At 50.9% G+C, this 27,268-nt stretch overlaps 1 protein-coding gene across 2 annotated transcripts in view; it reads right to left on the bottom strand.

The window, feature by feature from the left end:
• LOC119956204 overlaps positions 1–16,112 on the bottom strand; it is a 90,664-nt gene extending 74,552 nt beyond the window's left edge. For both annotated transcript variants that reach the window (XM_038783213.1, XM_038783212.1), the window contains exon 1: positions 15,845–16,112. In XM_038783213.1, coding sequence (XP_038639141.1) covers positions 15,845–16,102 — 258 coding nt within the window. In that variant the 5' untranslated portion in view covers positions 16,103–16,112. The remainder of the gene's footprint in view (positions 1–15,844) is intronic.
• Between the last annotated feature and the right edge of the window lie 11,156 nt (positions 16,113–27,268).

Below are 27,268 nucleotides of genomic sequence, written 5' to 3'. Positions count from 1 at the left end.
TATTCTAATAGCCTGGGTCTCAGCATTCTCCTCCACAATATTATCTTTTTCTTGAGTGAATACTGACGAAAAGTATTCATTTAGTATCTCGCTTATCTCCTCAGCCTCCACACACAACTTCCCACCACTGTCCTTGACTGGCCCTACTCTTACCCTAGTCATTCTTTTATTCCTGACATACCTATAGAAAGCTTTTGGGTTTTCCTTGATCCTACCTGCCAAAGACTTCTCATGTCCCCTCCTTGCTCGTCTCAGCTCTCTCTTTAGATCCTTCCTCGCTTCCTTGTAAATATCAAGCGCCCCAACTGAAACTTCACGCCTCATCTTTACATAGGCCTCCTTCTTCCTCTTAACAAGAGATTCCACTTCTTTGGTAAACCACGGTTCCCTCGCTCGACCCCTTCCTCCCTGCCTGACTGGTACGTACTTATCAAGAACATGCAATAGCTGTTCCTTGAACAAACTCCACATATCCAGTGTGCCCAACCCTTGCAGCCTACTTCTCCAACCAACACATCCTAAGTCATGTCTAATGGCATCATAATTGCCCTTCCCCCAGCTATAACTCTTGCCCTGCGGGGTATACTTATCCCTTTCCATCACTAACGTAAAGGTCACCGAATTGTGGTCACTGTTTCCAAAGTGCTCACCTACCTCCAGATCTAACACCTGGCCTGGTTCATTACCCAAAACCAAATCCAATGTGGCCTCGCCTCTTGTTGGCCTGTCAACATATTGTGTCAGGAAACCCTCCTGCACACATTGTACAAAGAATGACCCATCTAATGTACTCGAACTATATCTTTTCCAGTCAATATTTGGAAAGTTAAAGTCTCCCATAACAACTACCCTGTTACTTTCGCTCTTTTCCAGAATCATCTTCGCCATCCTTTCCTCTACATCCCTAGAACTATTAGGTGGCCTATAGAAAACTCCCAACAGGGTGACCTCTCCTTTCCTGTTTCTAACCTCAGCCCATACTACCTCAGAAGAAGAGTCCCCATCTAGCATCCTTTCCACCACCGTAATACTGTCCTTGACTAGCAGCGCCACACCTCCCCCTCTTTTGCCCCCTTCTCTGAGCTTACTAAAACACCTAAACCCCGGAACCTGCAACAACCATTCCTGTCCCTGCTCTATCCATGTCTCTGAAATGGCCACAACATCGAAGTCCCAGGTACCAACCCATGCTGCCAGTTCCCCTACGTTATTTCGTATACTCCTGGCATTGAAGTAGTGAGGGAGTGGCTGGTGAGTGAGTGGATGGTGGGTGAGTGGATAGTAAGGGAGTGGATAATCAGTGAGTGGATGGTGAGGGAGTGGATGGTGAGGGAGTGTATAGTGAGGGAGTGGATAGTGAGTGAGTGGATAGTGAGTGAGTGGATGGTGAGGGAGTGGATGGTTAGTGAGTGGATAGTGAGTGAGTGGATAGTGAGGGAGTGGCTGGTGAGGGAGTGGATGGTTAGTGAGTGGATAGTGAGTGAGAGGATAGTGAGGGAGTGGATGGTGAGGGAGTGGATGGTGAGGGAGTGGATAGTGAGTGAGTGGATAGTGAGTGAGAGGATAGTGAGGGAGTGGATGGTTAGGGAGTGGATAGTGAGGGAGTGGATCATGAGTGAGAGGATAGTGAGGGAGTGGATGGTGAGGGAGTGGATAGTGAGTGAGTGGATAGTGAGGGAGTGGCTGGTGAGGGAGTGGATGGTTAGTGAGTGGATAGTGAGTGAGTGGGTGGTGAGGGAGTGGATGCTGAGGGAGTGGCTAGTGAGGGAGTGGATAGTGAGGGAGTGGATGGTGAGGATGTGGATGCTGAGGGAGTGGCTAGTGAGGGAGTGGATAGTGAGGGAGTGGATAGTGAGGGTGTGGATGTTGAGGGAGTGGATAGTGAGTGAGTGGATAGTGAGTGAGTGGGTGGTGAGGGAGTGGATGCTGAGGGAGTGGCTAGTGAGGGAGTGGATAGTGAGGGAGTGGATGGTGAGGATGTGGATGGTGAGGGAGTGGATAGTGAGTGAGTGGATAGTGAGGGAGTGGATAGTGAGGGAGTGGATAGTGAGTGAGTGGATGGTGAGGGAGTGGATAGTGAGGGAGTGGATGGTGAGGGTGTGGATGGTGAGGGAGTGGATGGTGAGGGAGTGGATGGTGAGGGAGTGGATAGTGAGGGAGTGGATCGTGAGGGAGTGGATGGTGAGGGCGTGGATGGTGAGGGAGTGAATAGTGAGTGAGTGGATAGTGAGGGAGTGGCTGGTGAGGGAGTGGATAGTGAGTGAGTGGATAGTGAGTGAGTGGATAGTGAGTGAGTGGATAGTGAGTGAGTGGATGGTGAGGGTGTGGATGGTGAGGGAGTGGATAGTGAGTGAGTGGATGAGGAGGGAGTGGATGGTGAGGGAGTGGATGGTGAGGGAGTGGATAGTGAGGGAGTGGATAGTGAGGGTGGATGGTGAGGGTGTGGATGGCGAGGGAGCGGATAGTGAGTGAGTGGATAGTGAGGGAGTGACTGCTGTATATAAAGGATCACTGGGCACTTTTCAAAGAAAGGTTGATGTGGTCATTGTCCCAGTGCTGCTTTTGGGATCTCGCTCTGCGCACATTTGGCTGGTATATTTCCTCCATTGCCAATCCTTAGTTGCCCTTCAGAAGGTGGTGGTGAGCTGCCTTCTTGAGCCGCTGCAGTCTCTGAGGTGTAGGTACATCCACTGTGCTGAGGGAGTTCCAGGATGTTGCCCCAGCGACAGTGAAGGAACGGTCGATATATTTCCCAGTCAGGATGGTGAGTGACTTGGAGGGGAACCTCCAGGTGGTCGGGTTCCCAGGTATCTGCTGTTCTTGTCCTTCTAGATGGTAGTCAATGTGGGTTTTGAAGATGTTATTGGAGGAACTTTGGTGAGTTGCTTTGAGCATGCATAGGCACTATATCAATGCAAATTATTTATTCTTGCTCCGATGGGCCACAATTTGACCGTTGGGACTTCTTTGCCCAGCAAGTGTGGAGAGGCTGTCAGCCAATTAGAAGGTGGGAGCCTCTTGACCCCTAATTCTATTTCCCATCCCTGACTTGATTATTGTGCAAGATGCCCCTTAAACGTCACTACCGTCCCTGCTTCCCAAAGGATATAAAGGATCACTGGGCACTTTTCACAAGAAAGGTTGAGTGGTCATTGTCCCCAGTGACTGCTTGTGGGATCTCGCTCATGCGCACATTTGGGCTGGTATATTTCTCCACTTGCCTAGATCCTTAGTTGCCCTTCAGAAGGTGGTGGTGAGCTGCCTGCTTGAGCCGCTTGCAGGACCCATATGGTGTAGGTGACATCCACTGTGCTGAGGGCAGTTCCAGGATGTTGTCCCCCAGCGCCAGTGAAGGAACGGACGAGTATGTAGTTATCCCAGTCAGGGTGGGGAGTGACTTGGAGGGGAACCTCCAGGTGGTGGGGTTCCCAGGTATCTGCTGCTCTTGTCCTTCTAGATGGTAGTCAATGTGGGTTTGGAAGATGTTATTGGGGGAACTTTGGTGAGTTGCTTTGAGCATGCATAGGCACTATATCAATGCAAATTATTTATTCTTGCTCCGATGGGCCACAATTTGACCGTTGGACTTCTTTGCCCAGCAAGTGTGTAGAGGCTGTAAGCCAATTAAAAGTGGGAGCCCTTGACCCTAATTCTATTCCCATCCTATTGATGTATTTGTCAAGATGCCCCTTAAAGTCACTACCGTCCCTGCTTCCACCACCTCCTCCGGCAGCGAGTTCCAGGCACCCACTACCCTCTGTGTAAAAAAACTTGCCTCGTACATCTCCTCTAAACCTTGCCCCTCGCACCTTAAACCTATGCCCCCTAGTAATTGACCCCTCCACCCTGGGAAAAACCTCCGACTATCCACTCTGTCTATGCCCCTCATAATTTTGTAGATTGAGGGAGAATTCAGAATGTCCAATTCACCGTACGGCACGTCTTTTGGGACTTGTAGGAGGAAACCGGAGCACCCGGAGGAAACCCACGCACACACGGGGAGAACGTGCAGACTCCGCACAGACAGTGACCCAGCGGGGAATCGAACTCGGGTCCTTGGTGCTGTGAAGCCACAGTGCTAACCACTGTGCTACCGTGCAGCCCATAATGAACCCCATAACCCCCTTGAACCCTGCAATCTGTACACACAGCTTAGTCCAGGAATACACCCAAATCCCTCTATATTCCCCAATCCCCATGTACACCCAAATCCCTCTATATTCCCCAATCCCCATGTACACCCAAATCCCTCTATATTCCCCAATCCCCATGTACACCCAAATACCTCTATATTCCCCAATCCCCATGTACACCCAAATCCCTCTATATTCCCCAATCCCCGTGTACACCCAAATCCCTCTATATTCCCCAATCCCCGTGTACACCCAAATCCCTCTATATTCCCCAATCCCCATGTACACCCAAATCCCTCTATATTCCCCAATCCCCATGTACACCCAAATCCCTCTATATTCCCCAATCCCCATGTACACCCAAATCCCTCTATATTCCCCAATCCCTATGTACACCCAAATCCCTCTATATTCCCCAATCCCCATGTACACCCAAATCCCTCTATATTCCCCAATCCCCATGTACACCCAAATCCCTCTATATTCCCCAATCCCCATGTACACCCAAATCCCTCTATATTCCCCAATCCCCATGTACACCCAAATCCCTCTATATTCCCCAATCCCCGTGTACACCCCAATCCCTCTATATTCCCCAATCCCCATGTACACCCAAATCCCTCTATATTCCCCAATCCCCGTGTACACCCAAATCCCTCTATATTCCCCAATCCCCGTGTACAGCCAAATCCCTCTATATTCCCCAATCCCCATGTACACCCAAATCCCTCTATATTCCCCAATCCCCGTGTACACCCAAATCCCTCTATATTCCCCAATCCCCATGTACACCCAAATCCCTCTATATTCCCCAATCCCTGTGTGCACCCAAATCCCTCTATATTCCCCAATCCCCATGTACACCCAAATCCCTCTATATTCCCCAATCCCCGTGTACACCCAAATCCCTCTATATTCCCCAATCCCTGTGTGCACCCAAATACCTCTATATTCCCCAATCCCTGTGTGCACCCAAATCCCGCTATATTCCCCAATCCCCGTGTACACCCCAATCCCCGTGTACACCCAGATCCCTCTATATTCCCCAATCCCCGTGTACACCCCAATCCCTCTATATTCCCCAATCCCCATGTACACCCAAATCCCTCTATATTCCCCAATCCCCATGTACACCCAAATCCCTCTATATTCCCCAATCCCCATGTACACCCAAATCCCTCTATATTCCCCAATCCCCGTGTACACCCAAATCCCTCTATATTCCCCAATCCCCATGTACACCCAAATCCCTCTATATTCCCCAATCCCTGTGTACACCCCAATCCCCGTGTACACCCAAATCCCTCTATATTCCCCAATCCCCATGTACACCCAAATCCCTCTATATTCCCGAATCCCTGTGTACACCCAAATCCCTCTATATTCCCCAATCCCCATGTACACCCAAATCCCTCTATATTCCCCAATCCCCATGTACACCCAAATCCCTCTATATTCCCCAATCCCCGTGTACACCCAAATCCCTCTATATTCCCCAATCCCCATGTACACCCAAATCCCTCTATATTCCCCAATCCCTGTGTACACCCAAATCCCTCTATATTCCCCAATCCCCATGTACACCCAAATCCCTCTATATTCCCCAATCCCCATGTACACCCAAATCCCTCTATATTCCCCAATCCCCGTCTACACCCAAATCCCTCTATATTCCCCAATCCCCATGTACACCCAAATCCCTCTATATTCCCCAATCCCCATGTACACCCCAATCCCTCTATATTCCCCAATCCCCATGTACACCCAAATCCCTCTATATTCCCCAATCCCCATGTACACCCAAATCCCTCTATATTCCCCAATCCCCATGTACACCCAAATCCCTCTATATTCCCCAATCCCCGTCTACACCCAAATCCCTCTATATTCCCCAATCCCCGTGTACACCCCAATCAGTGTGTACACCCCAATCCCCGTGTACACCCCAATCCCTCTATATTCCCCAATCCCCATGTACACCCAAATCCCTCTATATTCCCCAATCCCCGTGTACACCCCAATCCCTCTATATTCCCCAATCCCCGTGTACACCCCAATCCCTCTATATTCCCCAATCCCCGTGTACACCCCAATCCCCGTCTACACCCAAATCCCTCTATATTCCCCAATCCCCATGTACACCCAAATCCCTCTATATTCCCCAATCCCCGTGTACACCCCAATCCCTCTATATTCCCCAATCCCCGTGTACACCCAAATCCCTCTATATTCCCCAATCCCCGTGTACACCCCAATCCCCATGTACACCCAAATCCCTCTATATTCCCCAATCCCCGTGTACACCCAAATCCCTCTATATTCTCCAATCCCCGTGTACACCCAGATCCCTCTATATTCCCCAATCCCCGTGTACACCCCAATCCCTCTATATTCCCCAATCCCCATGTACACCCAAATCCCTCTATATTCCCCAATCCCCATGTACACCCAAATCCCTCTATATTCCCCAATCCCTGTGTACACCCCAATCCCCGTGTACACCCAAATCCCCGTGTACAGCCCAATCAGTGTGTACACCCCAATCCCCGTGTACACCCAAATCCCTCTATATTCCCCAATCCCTGTGTACACCCAAATCCCTCTATATTCCCCAATCCCCGTGTACACCCCAATCCCCGTATACACCCCAATCCCTGTGTACACCCCAATCCCCGTGAACACCCCAATCCCCGTGTACAGCCCAATCAGTGTGTACACCCCAATCCCCGTGTACACCCCAATCAGTGTGTACAACCCAATCCCTGTGTACACCCCATTCCCTGTGTACACCCCAATCAGTGTGTACACCCCAATCCCCGTGTACACCCCAATCCCCGTGTACACCCCAATCCCTGTGTACACCCCAATCAGTGTGTACACCCCAATCCCCGTGTACCCCCAATCCCCGTGTACACCCCAATCAGTGTGTACACCCCAATCCCCGCGTACACCGCAATCCCCGTGTACACCCCAATCCCCATGTACACCCCAATCCCCGTATACACCCCAATCCCTGTGTACACCCCAATCAGTGTGTACACCCCAATCCCCGTGTACACCCCAATCAGTGTGTACACCCCAATCCCCGTGTACATCCCAATCCCCGTGTACACCCCAATCCCCGTGTACACCCCAATCCCCGTGTACACCCCAATCAGTGTGTACAACCCAATCCCTGTGTACACCCCAATCCCCATGTACACCCCAATCCCCATCTGCACCCCAATCCCCGTGTACACCCCAATCAGTGTGTACACCCCAATCCCTGTGTACACCCCAATCCCTGTGTACACCCCAATCCCTGTGCACCAGCACACGCAAGTCTCTCTGCACAGCGGCATGCTTTAATATTTTATTGTTTAAATAATAATCCCATTTGCTGTTATTCCTACCAAAATGGATAACCTCACATTTGTCAACATTGTATTCCATCTGCCAGACCCGAGCCCATTCACTTAACCTATCCAAATCCCTCTGCAGACTTCCAGTATCCTCTGCACTTTTCGCTTTACCACTCATCTTAGTGTCATCTGCAAACTTGGACACATTGCCCTTGGTCCCCAACTCCAAATCATCTATGTAAATTGTGAACAATTGTGGGCCCAACACGGATCCCTGAGGGACACCACTAGCTACTGATTGCCAACCAGAGAAACCCATTAATCCCCACTCTTTGCTTTCTAATAATTAACCAATCCTCTATCCATGCTACTACTTTACCCTTAATGCCATGCATCTTTATCTTATGCAGCAACCTTTTGTGTGGCACCTTGTCAAAGGCTTTCTGGAAATCCAGATATGCCACATCCATCGGCTCCCCGTTATCTACTGCACTGGTAATGTCCTCAAAAAATTCCACTAAATTAGTTATGCATGGCCTGCCCTTTATGAACCCATGCTGCGTCTGCCCAATGGGACAATTTCCATCCAGATGCCTCGCAATTTCTTCCTTGATGATAGATTCCAGCATCTTCCCTACTACCGAAGTTAAGCTCACTGGCCTATAATTTCCTGCTTTCTGCCTACCTCCTTTTTTAAACAGTGGCGTCACGTTTGCTAATTTCCAATCCACCGAGACCACCCCAGAGTCTAGTGAATTTTGGTAAATTATCACTAGTGTATCTGCAATTTCCCTAGCCATCTCTTTTAGCACTCTGGGATGCATTCCATCAGGGCCAGGAGACTTGTCTACCTTTAGCCCCATTAGCTTTCCCATCACTACCTCCTTAGTGATAACAATCCTCTCAAGGTCCTCACCTGTCATAGCCTCATTTCTATCAGTCGCTGCCATGTTATTTGTGTCTTCTACTGTGAAGACCGACCCAAAAAACCTGTTCAGTTTGTTCTTGATAATACAGAAAAATGTGTCATTTGAAACATGGAAGTCTGGCAATATCTGGTTTGAGAGGGTACAGGGAAAGATCCCACAAAAGGTTAATAGCAGCTGCAAAGAGCAGGGTTATAAAATGCAGATTCTTGCTCACAAGCAGGTTTTAGCAGACACACAGGCTTCATGTGGTAAGCTAAAACAATGGCTCACACCTTCATGGAATGTAACTATCTCAGGAAGCATCTGAAAAAGCATGGATGAGAGTTTCAATTGCATTAAGTGATGAATGTTTAAAACAGACAAGTCTTTCAAGTTAAATTTTAGCATACAGCTAAAAGCAAAGTTTCACACCTTAATTGAAATAAACTCTCTTAGTAAACAGCTGGAAAGGATGGAAGATGCCCAGTCGAATTTGGTGTCAATTTTAAAGTGTAAAATTCTATGAACATCAAGACAATTAAAAGAAAATTGGAGACGACCTGTCTACGAGAAACATCATGTAAGTCAAAATCAAAGGCAAAGTTATGAGCTGGGGACAATTGGAAAATTAAACGATTTGAAATCACAGAATTAAAAGTAACACCTATTGAAACCAAAGCATTGTTTAATCAGATCTGAGAGGAGACGATATGCCCAAAATGAATAATTAGTTGTAGTAAGATGTTTACATCAAAGATACTTTTAAACTATCAAAGTGAAACAAGCCCATTTACAATAAAGTCGTTAAAACTTAATATCTCTTCGAAAGAGAATATAAACCAGAAAGGGTAGAGCAGAGCCAGCTCTCACAGCTCGGTGCATGGGAAGAACAGGACACAGCAACCGAGTTCACCAGCGAATACAACTCAAGAAGACCAGATTTTAAGAAGATCGATTGCCAAGGTGGGCCTGAAGCAACCAGCAGCATCCAGAAGCAAGATCTTTTTTCCTTTCTGTAAAGAAAGTGTTTGCAGCTTTTAAAAGAAAAAATATAATAATAAAAATAACTTAACCTGAAAAAGTGGTTATTAGCTTACTTCACTTCCTTAATAACGCAGGACCCAGGACATCAATGCTATTAAGGGGTAAGTAGGTAAAATTCTTCGGTGAAGGTATGGGTTATACCGGGGGACAACTTGAAAAGATAGTTTGACCTGAATAGCACCCACAGAAGCCTGCACTGGAGTCAGGGAGTGAGAATCCCTGTTCACCATTTAGAATATCAACCTTTTTTTTGGTATAGGGGGAATTCTAAGAATAGTGGTGAGTTTTAACTTCATGGCGCCCAGCGTGGAGGCCTAGAATATTAGAAGTTTCTAGGTAAAGTGAGCCTAGAATATTAGAAGTTTCTAGGTAAAGCGAGGCTAGAATATTAGAAGTTTCTAGTTAAGCAGAGTAGGGGCTAGAATATTAGAAGTTTCTAGTTCCCAAGAAACGGTTGGAATATTAGAAGTTTCTAACCGGCACAAAGGCTAGAATATTAGAAGTTTCTAGTCTATGTGTGAGCCAGACTTTACCTGCCGAGTTTAGTCTGGAAAGTCATGTGTGATTGGCTTTTGTAAGGATATTCTGTGGATCGAGGGGACTGAAGCTCAGGTTGGGTGTGAAAATCAGTAGACTAGAAGATACTGACCCTGAGAAAAAGTCTGCAAGACATTTTGGTGATAGCACTAAAATCTTGCATCCGTTACTGGTAAAAGAGGCCAAAGAATAAATCATCCTCAGAGTAAGGCAGATTGTGCGGACATTTTCTGGAAAATAGGGACGCTTAGAATCTTCAGAAACCAATAACCAATCGACCCTTAACTAAAACAGGAAGATAGTGCCTTAGTCAGCCTTGGATAGGGCCCAGAAAGGGTACTTATCCTTAATTTCAGAGTGCACCTGAAAGGGACAACCAGGAACAGAAAAAAAATCCAAAAAATGGCAATTAGGGTAATTCTCTTGCCCTGGAATACAGTCAAGAGAGTTGAAACAATGAAACAAGAGTAGAAAAGCTTAACAGAGGCAAAAAAACTCCTGCAGAAGTGAAACTTATCAGCATGGAGGGGTCTCAAATTTTGTTAAGAGTAACTAAAACCCTACAGAATAGAGGTCCAAGATCTCAGTGGATAAATGTGTGTTTAATAAGGATTTGTGAAGTCCTGCAGAGTAAAGATCCAAGATCTGAGTGGATGAATGAGTGTGTGTATGTCTAATAAGGAATTGTTAATTCCTTTAATGTTTGTATTTTTAAAAAAAATGTTGTGTTTTACAAAGCCGATTTTCACATAAATTGGAAGTTATAAATGGCAGGTAGAAATGTGATCAGTATTATGGGATAGTGAATCAGTATGTTCAGAACTAAATTGGTCTCAGAATAAACAGATAAAGAGTTTGTGCTGGGCAGCAGGCAGCAGTCAGCTGCTGCAGACTTTGAAATTGCTGCATTGAAATTGACACTGCATGGCTCCGCAGGGTCCTAGTGCCCGGTGATCACAAACAGACAATAGCAGAGATAATGATGTTTAGAATGTTAAATACATTGAAGAAGGAGCTTTAGAGAATAAAGATATTGGACAAGAAGTTAGTTTGGAGAATTAATTGCAGTACCAGGAAATTAGTATCTGATTGCCGGAAAAGATTTAATACAAATTGATGCAGAAAAATTAAAATATTAAAACCTATTGACAATGACAGAAGGAGGCTTAACAGGCCTTAATTGTATGATGTACATCAAGGATATGGAAAATAAACCAGTTCAAAAAGAAATGGTGGCAAAAGAAATCCGGAAGTCCTGGAGAGGGCACTTCTGGGATAATCCAAATGAAAATAGAAAGTACAAATTAAAGAATAGGGCCCTCTCCACCCTTGATCTGTTCATTTGATTTTTCAGATGGAAAAAATAAATAACAAACCAGTTCACAAGAAGGAAGAGAACTACGCTCCAGAGAAGAATCTTTTAGACAGGATTGGGGGGAAACTAATGATACAATTGGCTACATATTTGAGGGAATTAAATGACAGAACCCGGAGGAAAACGTTACGGGTTAGAAACAAATCAAAATATCAAATTATTACTGGACAGTGAAACCTCCGGTCAGACATCTCTAACTGGACATTAGCTGATGGATGATCTGTGGTTTCCACGGGGTATGTACTACACGGTGGAGTTATTAAGGGTCTCGGCAGACAGCAGTGACTGACGAGGAACCCCAACATGATAAATGACAATCATTTAAGAATTTTTGTAGCTTGATACCACGGCGGGAAAATTGTTATCAATGCGGCAAAACAATATTGCATTGAAGAGCTGTAATTGTTATTAAAAAAAAATAAAAAAAATTCATGTAAATTGATAGGGACTGCTATATATATATAAATATATATATATGATTCGGGGGGTAGGTGTGCCGTTAAAGAACTTGATCCGCATTTCTAAACTGTGTGAATGTTTTAATAGAAGGATAGTTTAGTGTGTTTTCTTGATTTAACTACATAGAACATTACAAATAATATTGATGTTGTTTATATGCCATATTTAGTATGTAATGACTATTGGTCCCAAAGCCAAGAAGGGATGTTTCGATATTGTAATTTATTACTAGTATTTAAATTGTGATAACAGTTGCAAATATGTAAAGTTGTAGCACACAGTCTATTTGTGTGGTTAGGTAATGAGTAATATGTTAAGATAAGACTTAATTTTTTTTTACTGTGTATTTAACAATAGGGAGAATTTATTTGGAAAAGTGACAGTTCAATGTGGTTTTACAAATGCTGTAATGGAAAATATACACTTTCATGGTGTAAGGGAAATGATGACAGATGAAAGGGATTTGAAGGAAATTTGTCAGAAAGATATTCTCTCATGTAAACCAGGGGTTGGCAGACTTACATGATTCACGACAATGTTAGACATTAATGGGGAAGTTAGGAATACAAGCAGGATCAATTGAACCTTTTAAATTAATGAAACAAGGGAATCAGTGGGTGGTACATGATATCATAATTTACCATTCCAATCAGCAATGGAAAAGCAATTTGGATAACGGAAAAATGGGACACGTAACAGCCAGTGATGGACAAAAGACCTTTGTGGTTACTGATGGACTGAGTTGTGTGCTGTTTCTAAGGGACATGAGGAAGCTTCTACGGTGCTGCTATCCCAAGGAAGTAAAATGCTTTGGAGGTAGTGGAACACACGGAAAGCGATTGTTACCTTCCTGAGCAACAACGGCTATGGTTCACGGTAATTGGACTTGAGGAAAAGAAAAGACTCTTATCGACACTGGTCTGAGATATGGATGCATTTACGTGTTGATTTTGGCGCACAATTTGAAATTCCAACACATGCATACAAATGATAAAGATCGGGGATATATGTTAGTACAATTGGATGGGGGGACAATTAGCCAAATTATATAGTTATGTTTCAAATGTCAAGACGGGGTGTTCTTGATAATACAGAAAAATGTGTCATTTGAAACATGGAAGTCTGGCAATATCTGGTTTGAGAGGGTACAGGGAAAGATCCCACAAAAGGTTAATAGCAGCTGCAAAGAGCAGGGTTATAAAATGCAGATTCTTGCTCACAAGCAGGTTTTAGCAGACACACAGGCTTCATGTGGTAAGCTAAAACAATGGCTCACACCTTCATGGAATGTAACTATCTCAGGAAGCATCTGAAAAAGCATGGATGAGAGTTTCAATTGCATTAAGTGATGAATGTTTAAAACAGGCAAGTCTTTCAAGTTAAATTTTAGCATACAGCTAAAAGCAAAGTTTCACACCTTAATTGAAATAAACTCTCTTAGTAAACAGCTGGAAAGGATGGAAGATGCCCAGTCGAATTTGGTGTCAATTTTAAAGTGTAAAATTCTATGAACATCAAGACAATTAAAAGAAAATTGGAGACGACCTGTCTACGAGAAACATCATGTAAGTCAAAATCAAAGGCAAAGTTATGAGCTGGGGACAATTGGAAAATTAAACGATTTGAAATCACAGAATTAAAAGTAACACCTATTGAAACCAAAGCATTGTTTAATCAGATCTGAGAGGAGACGATATGCCCAAAATGAATAATTAGTTGTAGTAAGATGTTTACATCAAAGATACTTTTAAACTATCAAAGTGAAACAAGCCCATTTACAATAAAGTCGTTAAAACTTAATGACTCTTCGAAAGAGAATATAAACCACCGGAAGAAAGGGTAGAGCAGAGCCAGCTCTCACAGCTCGGTGCATGGGAAGAACAGGACACAGCAACCGAGTTCACCAGCGAATACAACTCAAGAAGACCAGATTTTAAGAAGATCGATTGCCAAGGTGGGCCTGAAGCAACCACCAGCAGCCAGAAGCAAGATCTTTTTTCCTTTCTGTAAAGAAAGTGTTTGCAGCTTTTAAAAGAAAAAATACAATAATAAAAATAACTTAACCTGAAAAAGTGGTTATTAGCTTACTTCACTTCCTTAATAACGCAGGACCCAGGACATCAATGCTATTAAGGGGTAAGTAGGTAAAATTCTTCGGTGAAGGTATGGGTTATACCGGGGGATAACTTGAAAAGATAGTTTGACCTGAATAGCACCCACAGAAGCCTGCACTGGAGTCAGGGAGTGAGAATCCCTGTTCACCATTTAGAATATCAACCTTTTTTTTGGTATAGGGGGAATTCTAAGAATAGTGGTGAGTTTTAACTTCAAGTTCCTCAGCCATTTCCTCATTTCCCATTATTAAAACTCCCTTCTCATCCTCTAAAGGACCAATATTTACCTTAGCCACTCTTTTTTGTTTTTATTTGTAAAAACTTTTACTGTCTGTTTTTATATTCTGAGCAAGTTTACTCTCATACTCTATCTTACTCTTCTTTATAGCTTTTTTAGTAGCTTTCTGTTGCCCCCTAAAGATTTCCCAGTCCTCTAATCTCCCAGCAATCTTTGCCACAATCTGTGTGTATACCCAATCAGTGTGTGCACTGCAATCCGTATGTACACTGCAATCCCTGTGCACAGCACAATCCTTGCACTCAACAGCATCTGTGTCATCCATTGAGCACTAAACTGGGAAAATGATGGAATTATTGGTCTCAGCCACTGCTTCATGCCAGCGCTGACATGCAGATTGGCTGATTCCGCTATTACAGCCTGACAAGAGCCAGAAAGAAGCAAGTTGGCATCGAAGGTTAACATTAGCCAACGCAGGCCAGATGTGGTTATGTGTCGCAAGAGCTTTGTGACACTTTCCTGCAGATGCACTGCTTCCTTGTGCACCGCCGTGTGTGTCTTAGGGACACTTCTGGATGCTGTCCCCTCCCTCCCCTGGGGTCTCCCCGCTGTGGAGGGGTCCTCCAGCCAGGATCGGATAGCCAAAGCGATAGCCAAAGCCAGTATCCCTCAATTGGAACCCAGGCAAAATAGAGCGAAAGGTCCACACTCCAAAATACCTGGGAATGGACAGAGATATCTGTCAGAAGTTCAATCTGATAGAAGTGATATAGCGTTGGAACTTTCTACCAAGCAGACCCAGTTTGGATCATAGCACTATTATATTAAACAACCCCCGTTGGTTTTGGTAAGAGTGTTGGTCGCCCAACGTAACAACAGGTAGACAGCCCGCAGTGGAGTGATGATTTGTTTTCAGTAGTTTTGTTGAAGCCGATGTCCTGACCACACAGTGACCTCTGAATTTACTGCGCAACAGCAAGGAATCAGCTGGTTGAGAACAAAACAGTGACACGATTCCATCCGAGAATCGCAGAAGGAGGCCATTCAGCCCATCGTGTCCGTGCCAGCCCAAGGTCACCCAGATGCCCTTTCGAATCCCACCTTCCTGTACCTGGTCCATTTAGCTCACTGGGCTAAATCGCTGGCTTTTAAAGCAGGCCAGCAGCACGGTTCGATTCCCGTACCAGCCTCCCCGGACAGGCGCCGGAATGTGGCGACTAGGGGCTTCACTTCATTGAAGCCTACTCGTGACAATAAGCGATTTTACAGCCCTAAATGTGCAGATCCAGGTACTTTTAAAAAGAGTTTAGGGTCTCTGCCTCCACCACCAACTCGGGCAGCGAATCCCAGACACCCACCACCCTCTGTCCCCTCTACACCTTCTGCCTCTTATCCTGAATCTATGTCCCCTGGTTCTAGAATTCTCCACCAAGGGAAACAAATTTATCCTGTCCACTCTATCACTTCCCCGCATAATTTTGTCCACCTGAATTAAGTCCCCCCTCAGCCTTCTTTGGAGCAGTTTGATGGATTGATTGATGCCATGTCTAATGGTTGTAAATCAGTCTGAGCTGTCTGACAGCTTTCCCCCCTGTTGGTACGTTATTAACCGTGTGTTCAATACCCAGCCGCTCACACCGCCCCCTTCAAGCAACCTCCTCACAAAACAGCAGGAGCGAGAAGCAGATCACTCACCATCCCCGGATTTTGGAAGTTGCTCGGGCTGAACGAGGGACATTTGTTGCTGGGTCCAAGCGGAGCTCGATCGAAGGTCAAAGAGTCGACAAGCAGAGCAGGATTGCAAATCAATGAGGAAGTTGAACGCCTCGAATTTCTCCATCTGTGTACGGGCATCATTAAAACACTTTGCATATGAAATGACTCCATCAAACAGTTGCAAACAATGTGTTTTCCTCCCAGTGTGACATTGTTTGGTAACAGGAAGTGAAGCATCGGATATTTAGCAAAAGGTTCAAATGGGAATCCAGAATCAGACAGGAAAGGATGTTCCAGAACTCGGCATCGCCACCACTGACTGGGCACTGACCTCCACTGACCCTCACTGACTGGGCACTGACCCTCACTGAGTGGGCACTGACCCCACTGAGTGGGCACTGACCCCCACTGACCCCTACTGACTGGGCACTGACCCTCACTGACTGGGCACTGACCTCCACTGACCCTCACTGACTGGGCACTGACCCTCACTGAGTGGGCACTGACCCCACTGAGTGGGCACTGACCCCCACTGACCCCTACTGACTGGGCACTGACCCTCACTGACTGGGCACTGACCTCCACTGACACTCACTGACTGGGCATTGACCCTCACTGAGTGGGCACTGACCCCCACTGACCCTCACTGAGTGGGCACTGACCCTCACTGAGTGGGCACTGACCCTCACTGAGTGGGCACTGACCCCACTGAGTGGGCACTGACCCCCACTGACCCTCACTGAGTGGGCACTGACCCTCACTGAGTGGGCACTGACCCTCACTGAGTGGGCACTGACCCTCACTGAGTGGGCACTGACCCTCACTGAGTGGGCACTGACCCCCACTGACCCTCACTGAGTGGGCACTGACCCTCACTGACTGGGCACTGACCCTCACTGACTGGGCACTGACCCTCACTGAGTGGGCACTGACCCTCACTGAGTGGGCACTGACCCCCACTGACCCTCACTGAGTGGGCACTGACCCTCACTGAGTGGGCACTGACCCTCACTGAGTGGGCACTGACCCTCACTGAGTGGGCACTGACCCCCACTGACCCCTACTGACTGGGCATTGACCCTCACTGACTGGGCACTGACCCTCACTGACTGGGCACTGACCCTCACTGACTGGGCACTGACCCTCACTGACTGGGCACTGACCCCACTGACCCTCACTGAGTGGGCACTGACCCTCACTGACTGGGCACTGACCCTCACTGACTGGGCACTGACCCCACTGACCCTCACTGAGTGGGCACTGACCCTCACTGAGTGGGCACTGACCCTCACTGAGTGGGCACTGACCCTCACTGAGTGGGCACTGACCCTCACTGACCCTCACTGACTGGGCACTGACCCTCACTGACTGGGCACTGACCCCACTGACCCCCACTGACTGGGCACTGACCCCCACTGAGTGGGCACTGACCCCCACTGACCCTCACTGAGTGGGCACTGACCCTCACTGAGTGGGCACTGACCCTCACTGAGTGGGCACTGACCCGCACTGAGTGGGCACTGACCCCCACTGAGTGGGCACTGACCCCCACTGAGTGGGCACTGACCCCCACTGACCCTCACTGAGTGGGCACTGACCCCCACTGACCCCCACTGAGTGGGCACTGACCCCCACTGACCCCCACTGAGTGGGCACTGACCTCCACTGACCCCCACTGACTGGGCACTGACCCCCACTAAGTGGGCACTGACCCCACTGACCCCCACTGAGTGGGCACTGACCCCACTGACCCTCACTGACCTCCACTGACCCTCACTGAGTGGGCACTGACCCCCACTGAGTGGGCACTGACCCTCACTGAGTGGGCACTGACCCCCACTGACCCCTACTGAGTGGGCACTGACCCTCACTGAGTGGGCACTGACCCTCACTGAGTGGGCACTGACCTCCACTGACCCTCACTGACCCTCACTGAGTGGGTGTGGTGATATGAGCGGGAGCACTGCCATTGGTGCAGAGCATTGGTTCCCCATTGGCTCTGGCTGGTCATGCGCCTCTCGTCTGATTGACTGGGACTAGTCATGTGACTGCTCACCAATTGGTCAAGAGGCAAGTAGACCCCGCCTCTGAGGCGGGGTATAAGTACCCAGGTTTCCCGGCGGTCGGCCTTTCTCTGTAGTCGACCACCGGGCTAACAACTAGCTGATTAAAGCCACAGTTTGGATCTTCATCGTGTCTCGAGTCCAATTGATGGTACATCAATTTAATCAGCTAGAATTTTGGAATGGAGCTTCGCATCAAGCCTGACTGCCTCCGCTCCAGCCCGCATGCCTCAAATGCGTCTGCAATCTTTAAACACTGGCAGGCGTGTTTTAATAGTTACCTGACAACTGCAGCCAGCAAACCCACCAAGGAGCAGAAACTCCACGTCCTCCACTCATGTGTGGGCACGGCGGTATATTCAATGATTGAGGACAAAAGCGATTATGATGCGGCCATGGAGATTCTCAAAGGACACTTTCTCCGGCCGGTCAACGAAGTTTACGCACGGCATCTCCTGACGACCAGACAACAGTTCCCTGGTGAGTCACTCAACGAGTTTTACCAGGCCCTCGCAGCTCTAGGGAGAACGTGCACATGTCTCCAGGTTTCAGCGACCGAGCACATGGAACTTTTAATTAGAGACACTTATGTTGCTGGCATGCAGTCTCCTTCTATCCGCCAACGATTGCTGGAGAAGAACACCCTCAGCCTAGCTGAGGCACGGACCCTCGCAACCTCCCTGGAGGTTGCTGACCTGAACGCCCGCACATACGCCCCCGGCCACGCAGCAACCCCCTGGACCTCGTAGCCGCGCCACCCCCGTCCTCCGCTGACCCCGACCCCCCCCCCAGGCCTGCGCTGCGGGTCGCTCCGACAAGCTAGCGGGGCCCCGCTGCTATTTTGTGGCCTCTCCAAGCACCCCCGCCCGCGCTGCCCGGCCCGCTCCGCTCTGTGTAAGAGCTGCGGGAAGAAGGGCCACTACGCGGTGGTCTGCCAGACCAAGTCGGTCGCTGCTGTTCCGCGCAGCGGCCGCGGATCCCCCCCCCCCAGGGCCCCCCCCAGGGCCCCGCGCTGCGCACCTACCTCCCCGGCCCGCCTCCCGGCCCCCGCAACAGGCCCACGGTCCCCCTGACCCTCGCTCCCAGCTGCCCCGACTGGCCCGCAGACGCCATTAACACTGCCCCCAGCTGCCACAAGGCCCCACGGGTGCCACCATCTTGGGCCCCGGATGCCATGTGTGGGTCCAGGGTGCCGCCATCTTGGGCCAACACGGAAGGCCCTGCCAGCGATTACTCTGCCACCGAGGAGGATCTGGAACTCCCGCCACGACTTGCTTCCAGCACACTCGACCAGTCGCGACCACGCACGCTCGGCAAGTCTACGACAACGATCCAGCTCAACGGACACAAAACAAAATGTCTACTGGACTCCGGGAGCACGGAAAGTTTCGTCCACCCCGACACGGTAAGACGCTGCGCGCTCCCCATCCATCCAGTTAAACATAAAATCCAATTGGCCTCAGGTTCGCATTCCGTCCAAATCACCGGGTGCTGCATAGCGGACCCCACGGTCCAGGGGAGGGTTTTCAAAAACTTCAAACTCCTCATCCTCCCCCGCCTATGCGCTCCAGCACTCTTGGGCCTGGATTTCCAGTGCAACCTGCAGAGCTTGACCTTCCAATTCGGCAGCCCTATTCCCCCGCTTACTGTCTGCAGCCTCGCGTCCCTTAAAGTGGACCCACCTTCCTTGTTTGCTAATCTCACCCCAGATTGTAAACCTGTCGCCACTCGGAGCAGACGCTACAGCGCCCAGGACCGGACCTTCATCGGGTCTGAGGTCCAGAGGCTCCTTAAGGAAGGAGTGATCGAGGCCAGCAACAGTCCCTGGCGAGCCCAAGTGCTGGTAGTTCGGACTGGGGAGAAAAACCGGATGGTCATTGATTACAGTCAGTCCATCAACAGGGTTACGCAGCTGGACGCGTATCCTCTCCCCCGTATTTCCGACCTGGTTAACAGGATCGCGAAATACAAAGTCTTTTCCACGGTGGACCTTAAGTCCGCCTACCACTAGCTCCCCATCCGCGCGAGTGACCGCAAGTACACCGCGTTTGAGGCAGATGGGCGCCTCTACCACTTCCTCAGGGTTCCATTCAGTGTCACAAATGGGGTCTCGGTTTTCCAACGGGAGATGGACCGAATGGTCGACAAGCATGGGTTACGGGCTACCTTCCCGTATCTGGCCACGACCAGCAGGAACGTGACATCAACCTCCAAAAATTCCTCCGAACCACGAAACTCCTTAACCTAACTTACAATAAGGATAAGTGCGTGTTTAGCACTGACCGTCTAGCCATCCTCGGCTACGTTGTGCGTAACGGAGAGATAGGCCCCGACCCTGAACGCATGCGCCCCCTGATGGAACTCCCTCTCCCCAACTCCCTCAAATCCCTCAAACGCTGCCTGGGCTTCTTCTCCTATCACGCCCAGTGGGTCCCCAATGACGCCGACAAAGCCCGCCCCCTCATCCAGTCCATGGAGGCCCGCCAGGCCTTTAGCCGCATCAAAGCGGATATCGCAAAGGCCACGGTGCGCGCTATCGACGAGTCCCTCCCATTCCAGGTCGAGAGCGACCTGGTGTAGGTCTGATGTAGCTCTGGCGGCCACCCTGAACCAAGCGGGCAGACCCGTGGCCTTCTTCTCACGACCCCGCCACTCTTCCGAAATCCGCCATTCCTCGGTGGAAAAGGAGGCCCAGGCCATAGTCGAAGCTGTGCAACATTGGAGGCACTATTTGGCCGGCAGGAGGTTTACCCTCCTCACAGACCAACGGTCAGTAGCTTTCATGTTTGACAATGCACAGAGGGGCAAGATCAAGAACGACAAGATCTTGCGGTGGTGGATCGAGTTGTCCACGTACAACTATGAGATCTTGTATCGTCCTGGGAAGCTCAACGAGCCTCCTGATGCCCTATCCCGCGGTACCTGTGCCAGCGCGCAGATTGACCGCCTCCACTCCCTCCACACGGACCTCTACCATCCAGGGGTCACCCGTTTCTACCATTTTATTAAGACCCGCAACCTGCCCTACTCCGTTGAAGGAGTCAGGACGGTCACCAGGGACTGCCACGTCTGCGCCGAGTGCAAACCGCACTATTACCGCCCCGAACGAGTGCATCTGATCAAGGCATCCCGCCCCTTTGAACGTCTCAGTATAGACTTCAAGGGTCCCCTCCCCTCCAACAACCATAACACATATTTCCTGAGTGTTATCGACGAGTACTCCCGCTTCCCTTTCGCCATTCCCTGTCCCGACATGACAACAACAACCGTCATAAAGGCCCTCCTATCAATCTTCTCCCTGTTCGGTTACCCCGCGTACATCCACAGCGACCGGGGGTCCTCCCTTATGAGTGACGAACTGCGTCAATTCCTGCTCAGCAGGGGCATAGCCTCTAGCAGGATGACCCCCAGGGTAACGGTCAGGTCGAGCGGGAGAATGGCACCATTTGGAAGACCATACTACTGGCCCTACGGTCCAGAGATCTCCCTATCCCCCGTTGGCAAGAGGTTATCCCCGACGCCCTGCATTCGATCCGGTCTCTCCTCTGTACTCCCACTAATCAAACATCTCATGAACGTCTTCTTGTTTTCCCCAGGAAGTCATCCTCAGGATTCCCTCTCCCGACCTGGCTGGCTACTCCCGGGCCATCTTGCCCCGGAAGCATGTGCAGGTGCACAAGTCCGACCCGTTGGTTGAGTGAGTCCAGTTACTCCACGCCAACCCGCAGTATGCGTACGTGGAGTATCCCGACGGTTGGCAGGATACGGTCTCCCTCCGGGACCTGGCACCCGTCGGCATGCGGCCCTCTCCTCTTCCATCAAACCCCCCCCAACCCCAATTCCCCCCAGCGGCCCCCGCACCCCCACGGCCCAGCGCACAGACCCCCTCTCCCCCAATTACAGCGTCTCCACGACCGGCCCGGGGTACGGAGACACATCTACGACCGACGCTCCCGGAGGCAAGGACGACCATTGTCCCGACGTCACCGGCTCCACTGCGACGGTCCTCCAGAACACCACGGGCACCCGACAGGCTGATCGTGACCATCTGATGCAGCGGCCATGGGACTTTATTGGACTCTATTGTCATTTTTTTTGTAGTATGTAGTATTGTTTATTTCTGCCACGAGCCAGTGGGCAGCCCATATCTTCGATTATCTCTACTCATACCACCAGTCCTCGGACCCCCTCCCCTCTCTCTTCCCCTCTCACACCCCCCCCGCCTTCTTTCTCCACAAGGGGTGAATGTGGTGATATGAGTGGGAGCACTCATTGGTGCAGAGCATTGGTTTCCCATTGGCTCTGGCTGGTCATGTGCCTCTTGTCTGATTGCCTGGGACTAGTCATGTGACTGCTCACCAATTGGTCGAGAGGCAAGTAGACCCCGCCTCAAAGTACCCATGTTTCCCCGCGGTCGGCCTTTCTCTGTAGTCAACCACCGGGCTAACAACTAGCTGATTAAAGCCACAGTTTGGATCTTCATCGTGTCTCGCGTCCAATTGATGGTACATCAGTGGGCACTGACCCTCACTGAGTGGGCACTGACCCTCACTGAGTGGGCACTGACCCTCACTGAGTGGGCACTGACCCTCACTGAGTGGACACTGACCTCCACTGAGTGGCCTTTGACCCCAGTGGGCACTGACCCCCTCACTGAGTGGGCACTGACCCCAGTGGACATTGACCCTCACTGAGTAGGCACTGACCCCCACTAACCCTCACTGACCCTCACTGACCCTCACTGGACACTGACCCTCACTGTCCCTCGCTGACCCTCACTGACCCTTGCTGGACACTGACCCTCACTGACCCTCACTGACCCCCACTGACCCTCACTGACCCTCCTTGACCATCACTGACCCTCACTGGACACGTCCCTCACTGACCCTCACTGGGGACTGACCCTCACTGACCCTCACTGGCCCTCACTGACCCTCACTGACCCTCACTGGGGACTGACCCTCACTGACCCTCACTGGGGACTGACCCTCACTGGAGACTGACCCTCACTGACCCTCACTGACCCTCACTGACCCTCACTGGAGACTGACCCTCACTGACCCTCACTGGGGACTGACCCTCACTGACCCTCACTGGACACTGACCCTCACTGGAGACTGACCCTCACTGACCCTCACTGACCCTCACTGACCCTCCCTGACCCTCACTGGGGACTGACCCTCACTGACCCTCACTGACCCTCACTGACCCTCACTGACCCTCACTGACCCTCACTGACCCTCACTGACCCTCACTGACCCTCACTGACCCTCACTGACCCTCCCTGACCCTCACTGGGGACTGACCCTCACTGACCCTCACTGACCCTCACTGACCCTCACAGGACACTGACCCTCACTGGAGACTGACCCTCACTGACCCTCACTGACCCCCACTGACCCTCACTGACCCTCACTGACCCCCACTGACCCTCACTGACCCTCCTTGATCCTCACTGACCCTCACTGGACACGACCCTCACTGGGGACTGACCCTCACTGACCCTCACTGGACACTGACCCTCACTGGGGACTGACCCTCACTGACCCTCACTGGCCCTCACTGGACACTGACCCTCACTGACCCTCACTGGACACTGACCCTCACTGGACACTGACCCTCACTGACCCTCACTGACCCTCACTGACCTTCACTGACCCTCACTGGGGACTGACCCTCCCTGACCCTCCCTGACCCTCACTGACCCTCACTGGACACTGACCCTCACTGGACACTGACCCTCACTGACCCTCACTGACCCTCACTGACCTTCACTGACCCTCACTGGGGACTGACCCTCCCTGACCCTCACTGACCCTCACTGACCCTCACTGGACACTGACCCTCACTGACCCTCACTGACCCTCACTGGACACTGACCCTCACTGGACACTGACCCTCACTTGGGACTGACCCCCACTGACCCTCACTGACCCTCACTGACCCTCACTGACCCTAACTGACCCTCACTGGACACTGGCCCTCACTCACCCTCACTAACCCTCACTGGACACTGACCCTCACTGGGGACTGACCCTCACTGACCCTCACTGGGGACTGACCCCCACTGACCCTCACTGACCCTCACTGGACACTGACCCTCACTGACCCTCACTGACCCTCACTGGGGACTGACCCTCACTGACCCTCACTGGGGACTGACCTTCACTGACCCTCACTGACCCCCACTGACCCTCACTGACCCTCACTGACCCTCACTGACCCCCACTGACCCTCACTGACCATCACTGACCCTCTCTGACCCTCACTGACCCTCACTGACCCCCACTGACCCTCACTGACCCTCCTTGACCCTCACTGACCCTCACTGGACACGACCCTCACTGGAGACTGACCCTCACTGACCCTCACTGACCCTCACTGACCCCCACTGACCCTCACTGACCCTCACTGACCCCCACTGACCCTCACTGACCCTCCTTGACCCTCACTGACCCTCACTGGACACGACCCTCACTGGGGACTGACCCTCACTGACCCTCACTGGACACTGACCCTCACTGGGGACTGACCCTCACTGACCCTCACTGGCCCTCACTGGACACTGACCCTCACTGACCCTCACTGACCCTCACTGGACACTGACCCTCACTGGACACTGACCCTCACTGACCCTCACTGACCCTCACTGACCTTCACTGACCCTCACTGGGGACTGACCCTCCCTGACCCTCACTGACCCTCACTGACCCTCACTGGACACTGACCCTCACTGGACACTGACCCTCACTGACCCTCACTGACCCTCACTGACCTTCACTGACCCTCACTGGGGACTGACCCTCCCTGACCCTCACTGACCCTCACTGACCCTCACTGGACACTGACCCTCACTGACCCTCACTGACCCTCACTGGACACTGACCCTCACTGGACACTGACCCTCACTTGGGACTGACCCCCACTGACCCTCACTGACCCTCACTGACCCTAACTGACCCTCACTGGACACTGGCCCTCACTCACCCTCACTAACCCTCACTGGACACTGACCCTCACTGGGGACTGACCCTCACTGACCCTCACTGGGGACTGACCCCCACTGACCCTCACTGGACACTGACCCTCACTGACCCTCACTGACCCTCACTGGGGACTGACCCTCACTGACCCTCACTGGGGACTGACATTCACTGACCCTCACTGACCCCCACTGACCCTCACTGACCCTCACTGACCCTCACTGACCCCCACTGACCCTCACTGACCCTCACTGACCCTCTCTGACCCTCACTGACCCTCTCTGACCCTCACTGACCCTCACTGGACACTGACCCTCTCTGACCCCCACTGACCCTCCCTGACCCTCACTGGCTCTGAGAGGCAGCAATCATGTCTAAAGCTGGACAGTGAGTGTCAGAGGGGTCGGCTTCTTAAAATGAATCCACATTTCCCACCGGGACCTCCAGCTATGGGAACCCAGACCTCATCGAGCCCCCCTCCCCTCATTCAATGGTCTGAAGCTAATTGTTCCACTCCACACCATAACCCGGGGCTGTGGCCAGCGAGCAGGGCGCAGGAACGGAGCCGACTGTCTCTGGGCGGAGGCCATTCAGCCCTCGAGATAGCTTTGTGCCAAAATAAAAGGTGTAAATCTGAAATAAACTCAGTGATCGCTGTGGAATCTCAGCCTGTCTGGAGCACATGTGGACGGGGAAACCGGCTTCATGTTGTCAATTGATAACCGTTCACCAGAACAAAGAACAAAATAAAGTACAGCACAGGAACAGGCCCTTCGGCCCTCCAAGCCTGCGCCGACCATGCTGCCCATCAGATATAAAACCCCATACACATCCGGGATCCGTATCCCTCTATTCCCATCCTATTCATGTATTTGTCAACATGCCGTCAAATGTCACTGTTAGAACATAGAACAGTACAGCACAGTACAGGCCCTTCGGCCCTCGGTGTTGTGCCAACCACTTCTCCAAATCTAAGATCAACCTAACCTACTCCCCTTCAATTTACTGCTGTCCATGTGCCTGTCTAAGAGTCGCTTAAATGTCCCTAATGACTCTGACTCTACCCCCTCTGCTGGCCGTGCATTCCACACACCCACCACTCTCTGTGTAAAGAACCGACCTCTGACATCCCCCTCTACCTTCCTCCAATCACCTTAAAACTGTCCCCTCATGACAGCCATTTCCGCCCTGGGGAAAAGTCTCTGGCTATCCACTCTATCCATGCCTCTCATCACCTTGTACACCTCTATCAAGTCACCTCTCTGCCTTCTTCGTTCCAGTGAGAAAAGCCCTAGCTCCCTCATAAGCTTCTTCATAAGACATGCCCTCCAGTCCAGGCAGCATCGTGCTTCCATGGGGGGGGGGGGGGGAGGTGGGGGGGGGGGGGGTTTACTGAGGGCCATCTTGCTGAATCTTACATTCTTCCCCCCCTGCACCCGCGTCTCCGCCATGGACTCTCCTCCCCATGACCCTCCCCCAAGGACCCTCCTCCCCATGACCCCTCCCCCAAGGACCCTCCTCCCCATAACCCCTCCCCCATGGACTCTCCTCCCCATGACCCCTCCCCCAAGGACCCTCCTCCCCATGACCCCTAACCCATGGACCCCTCCCCATGACCCCTCCCCCAAGGACCCTCCTCCCCATGACCCCTCCCCATGGACTCTCCTCCCCATGACCCTTCCCCCATGGACTCCCCTCCCCCAAGGACCCTCCTCCCCATGACCCCTCCCCCATGGACTCCCCTCCCCATGACCCCTCCCCCATGGACTCTCCTCCCCATGACCCCTCCCCCATGTTGCATAACTGTGGCCAGGGTGCCTCCAAGATCCTGGGACTCTGGGGGGGGGGAGGGGGGGGGGAGGGTGTGGGGGGGGGGGGGGGGGGTGGGGGAGGGTGTGGGGGGGGAGGGGTTCATCCGACAGTGACCACAGCCTCTCCAGTGGTGGCGCTGAGCACAAGAGCTGCCGGCCTCTGATTGGCCAGCGGTCTGTGATGGGTGAGACTGACCATCCCAGGGGTCTTGGTTCTAGGGGAAGGCCTCGCCACTGCCTGATCCGGGCCGTCCCAAAGAGAGGAGCGTGTGTCTCTCGTTGGCTCTCCAGCTGAACGACGGGGCCCCTGACGCCTCAGTGGGGTTCGACATCATGGTTCCTGTCTCTTCACACCTCTTCCCCTAGGCCCAAATCAGCAGGATGACTGGCGGTCTTGAATCAGTGTAATGTCATGATGGACAGGGCGTCTTAGGAAGCCCTCAATTCCTCACCCCCTCAGTACACAACCTCTGGGATGGACATGGAGACATTCACGTCTGGGTGTTGTGCTCTCACTTGTGATTGGACAAAGAACATAGAACATAG

The sequence above is a fragment of the Scyliorhinus canicula genome, chromosome 22 (assembly GCF_902713615.1).
Source record: "Scyliorhinus canicula chromosome 22, sScyCan1.1, whole genome shotgun sequence".
In the NCBI taxonomy this organism is placed as follows: domain Eukaryota; kingdom Metazoa; phylum Chordata; class Chondrichthyes; order Carcharhiniformes; family Scyliorhinidae; genus Scyliorhinus; species Scyliorhinus canicula.
This window is presented reverse-complemented; position numbering and strand designations above follow the sequence as displayed.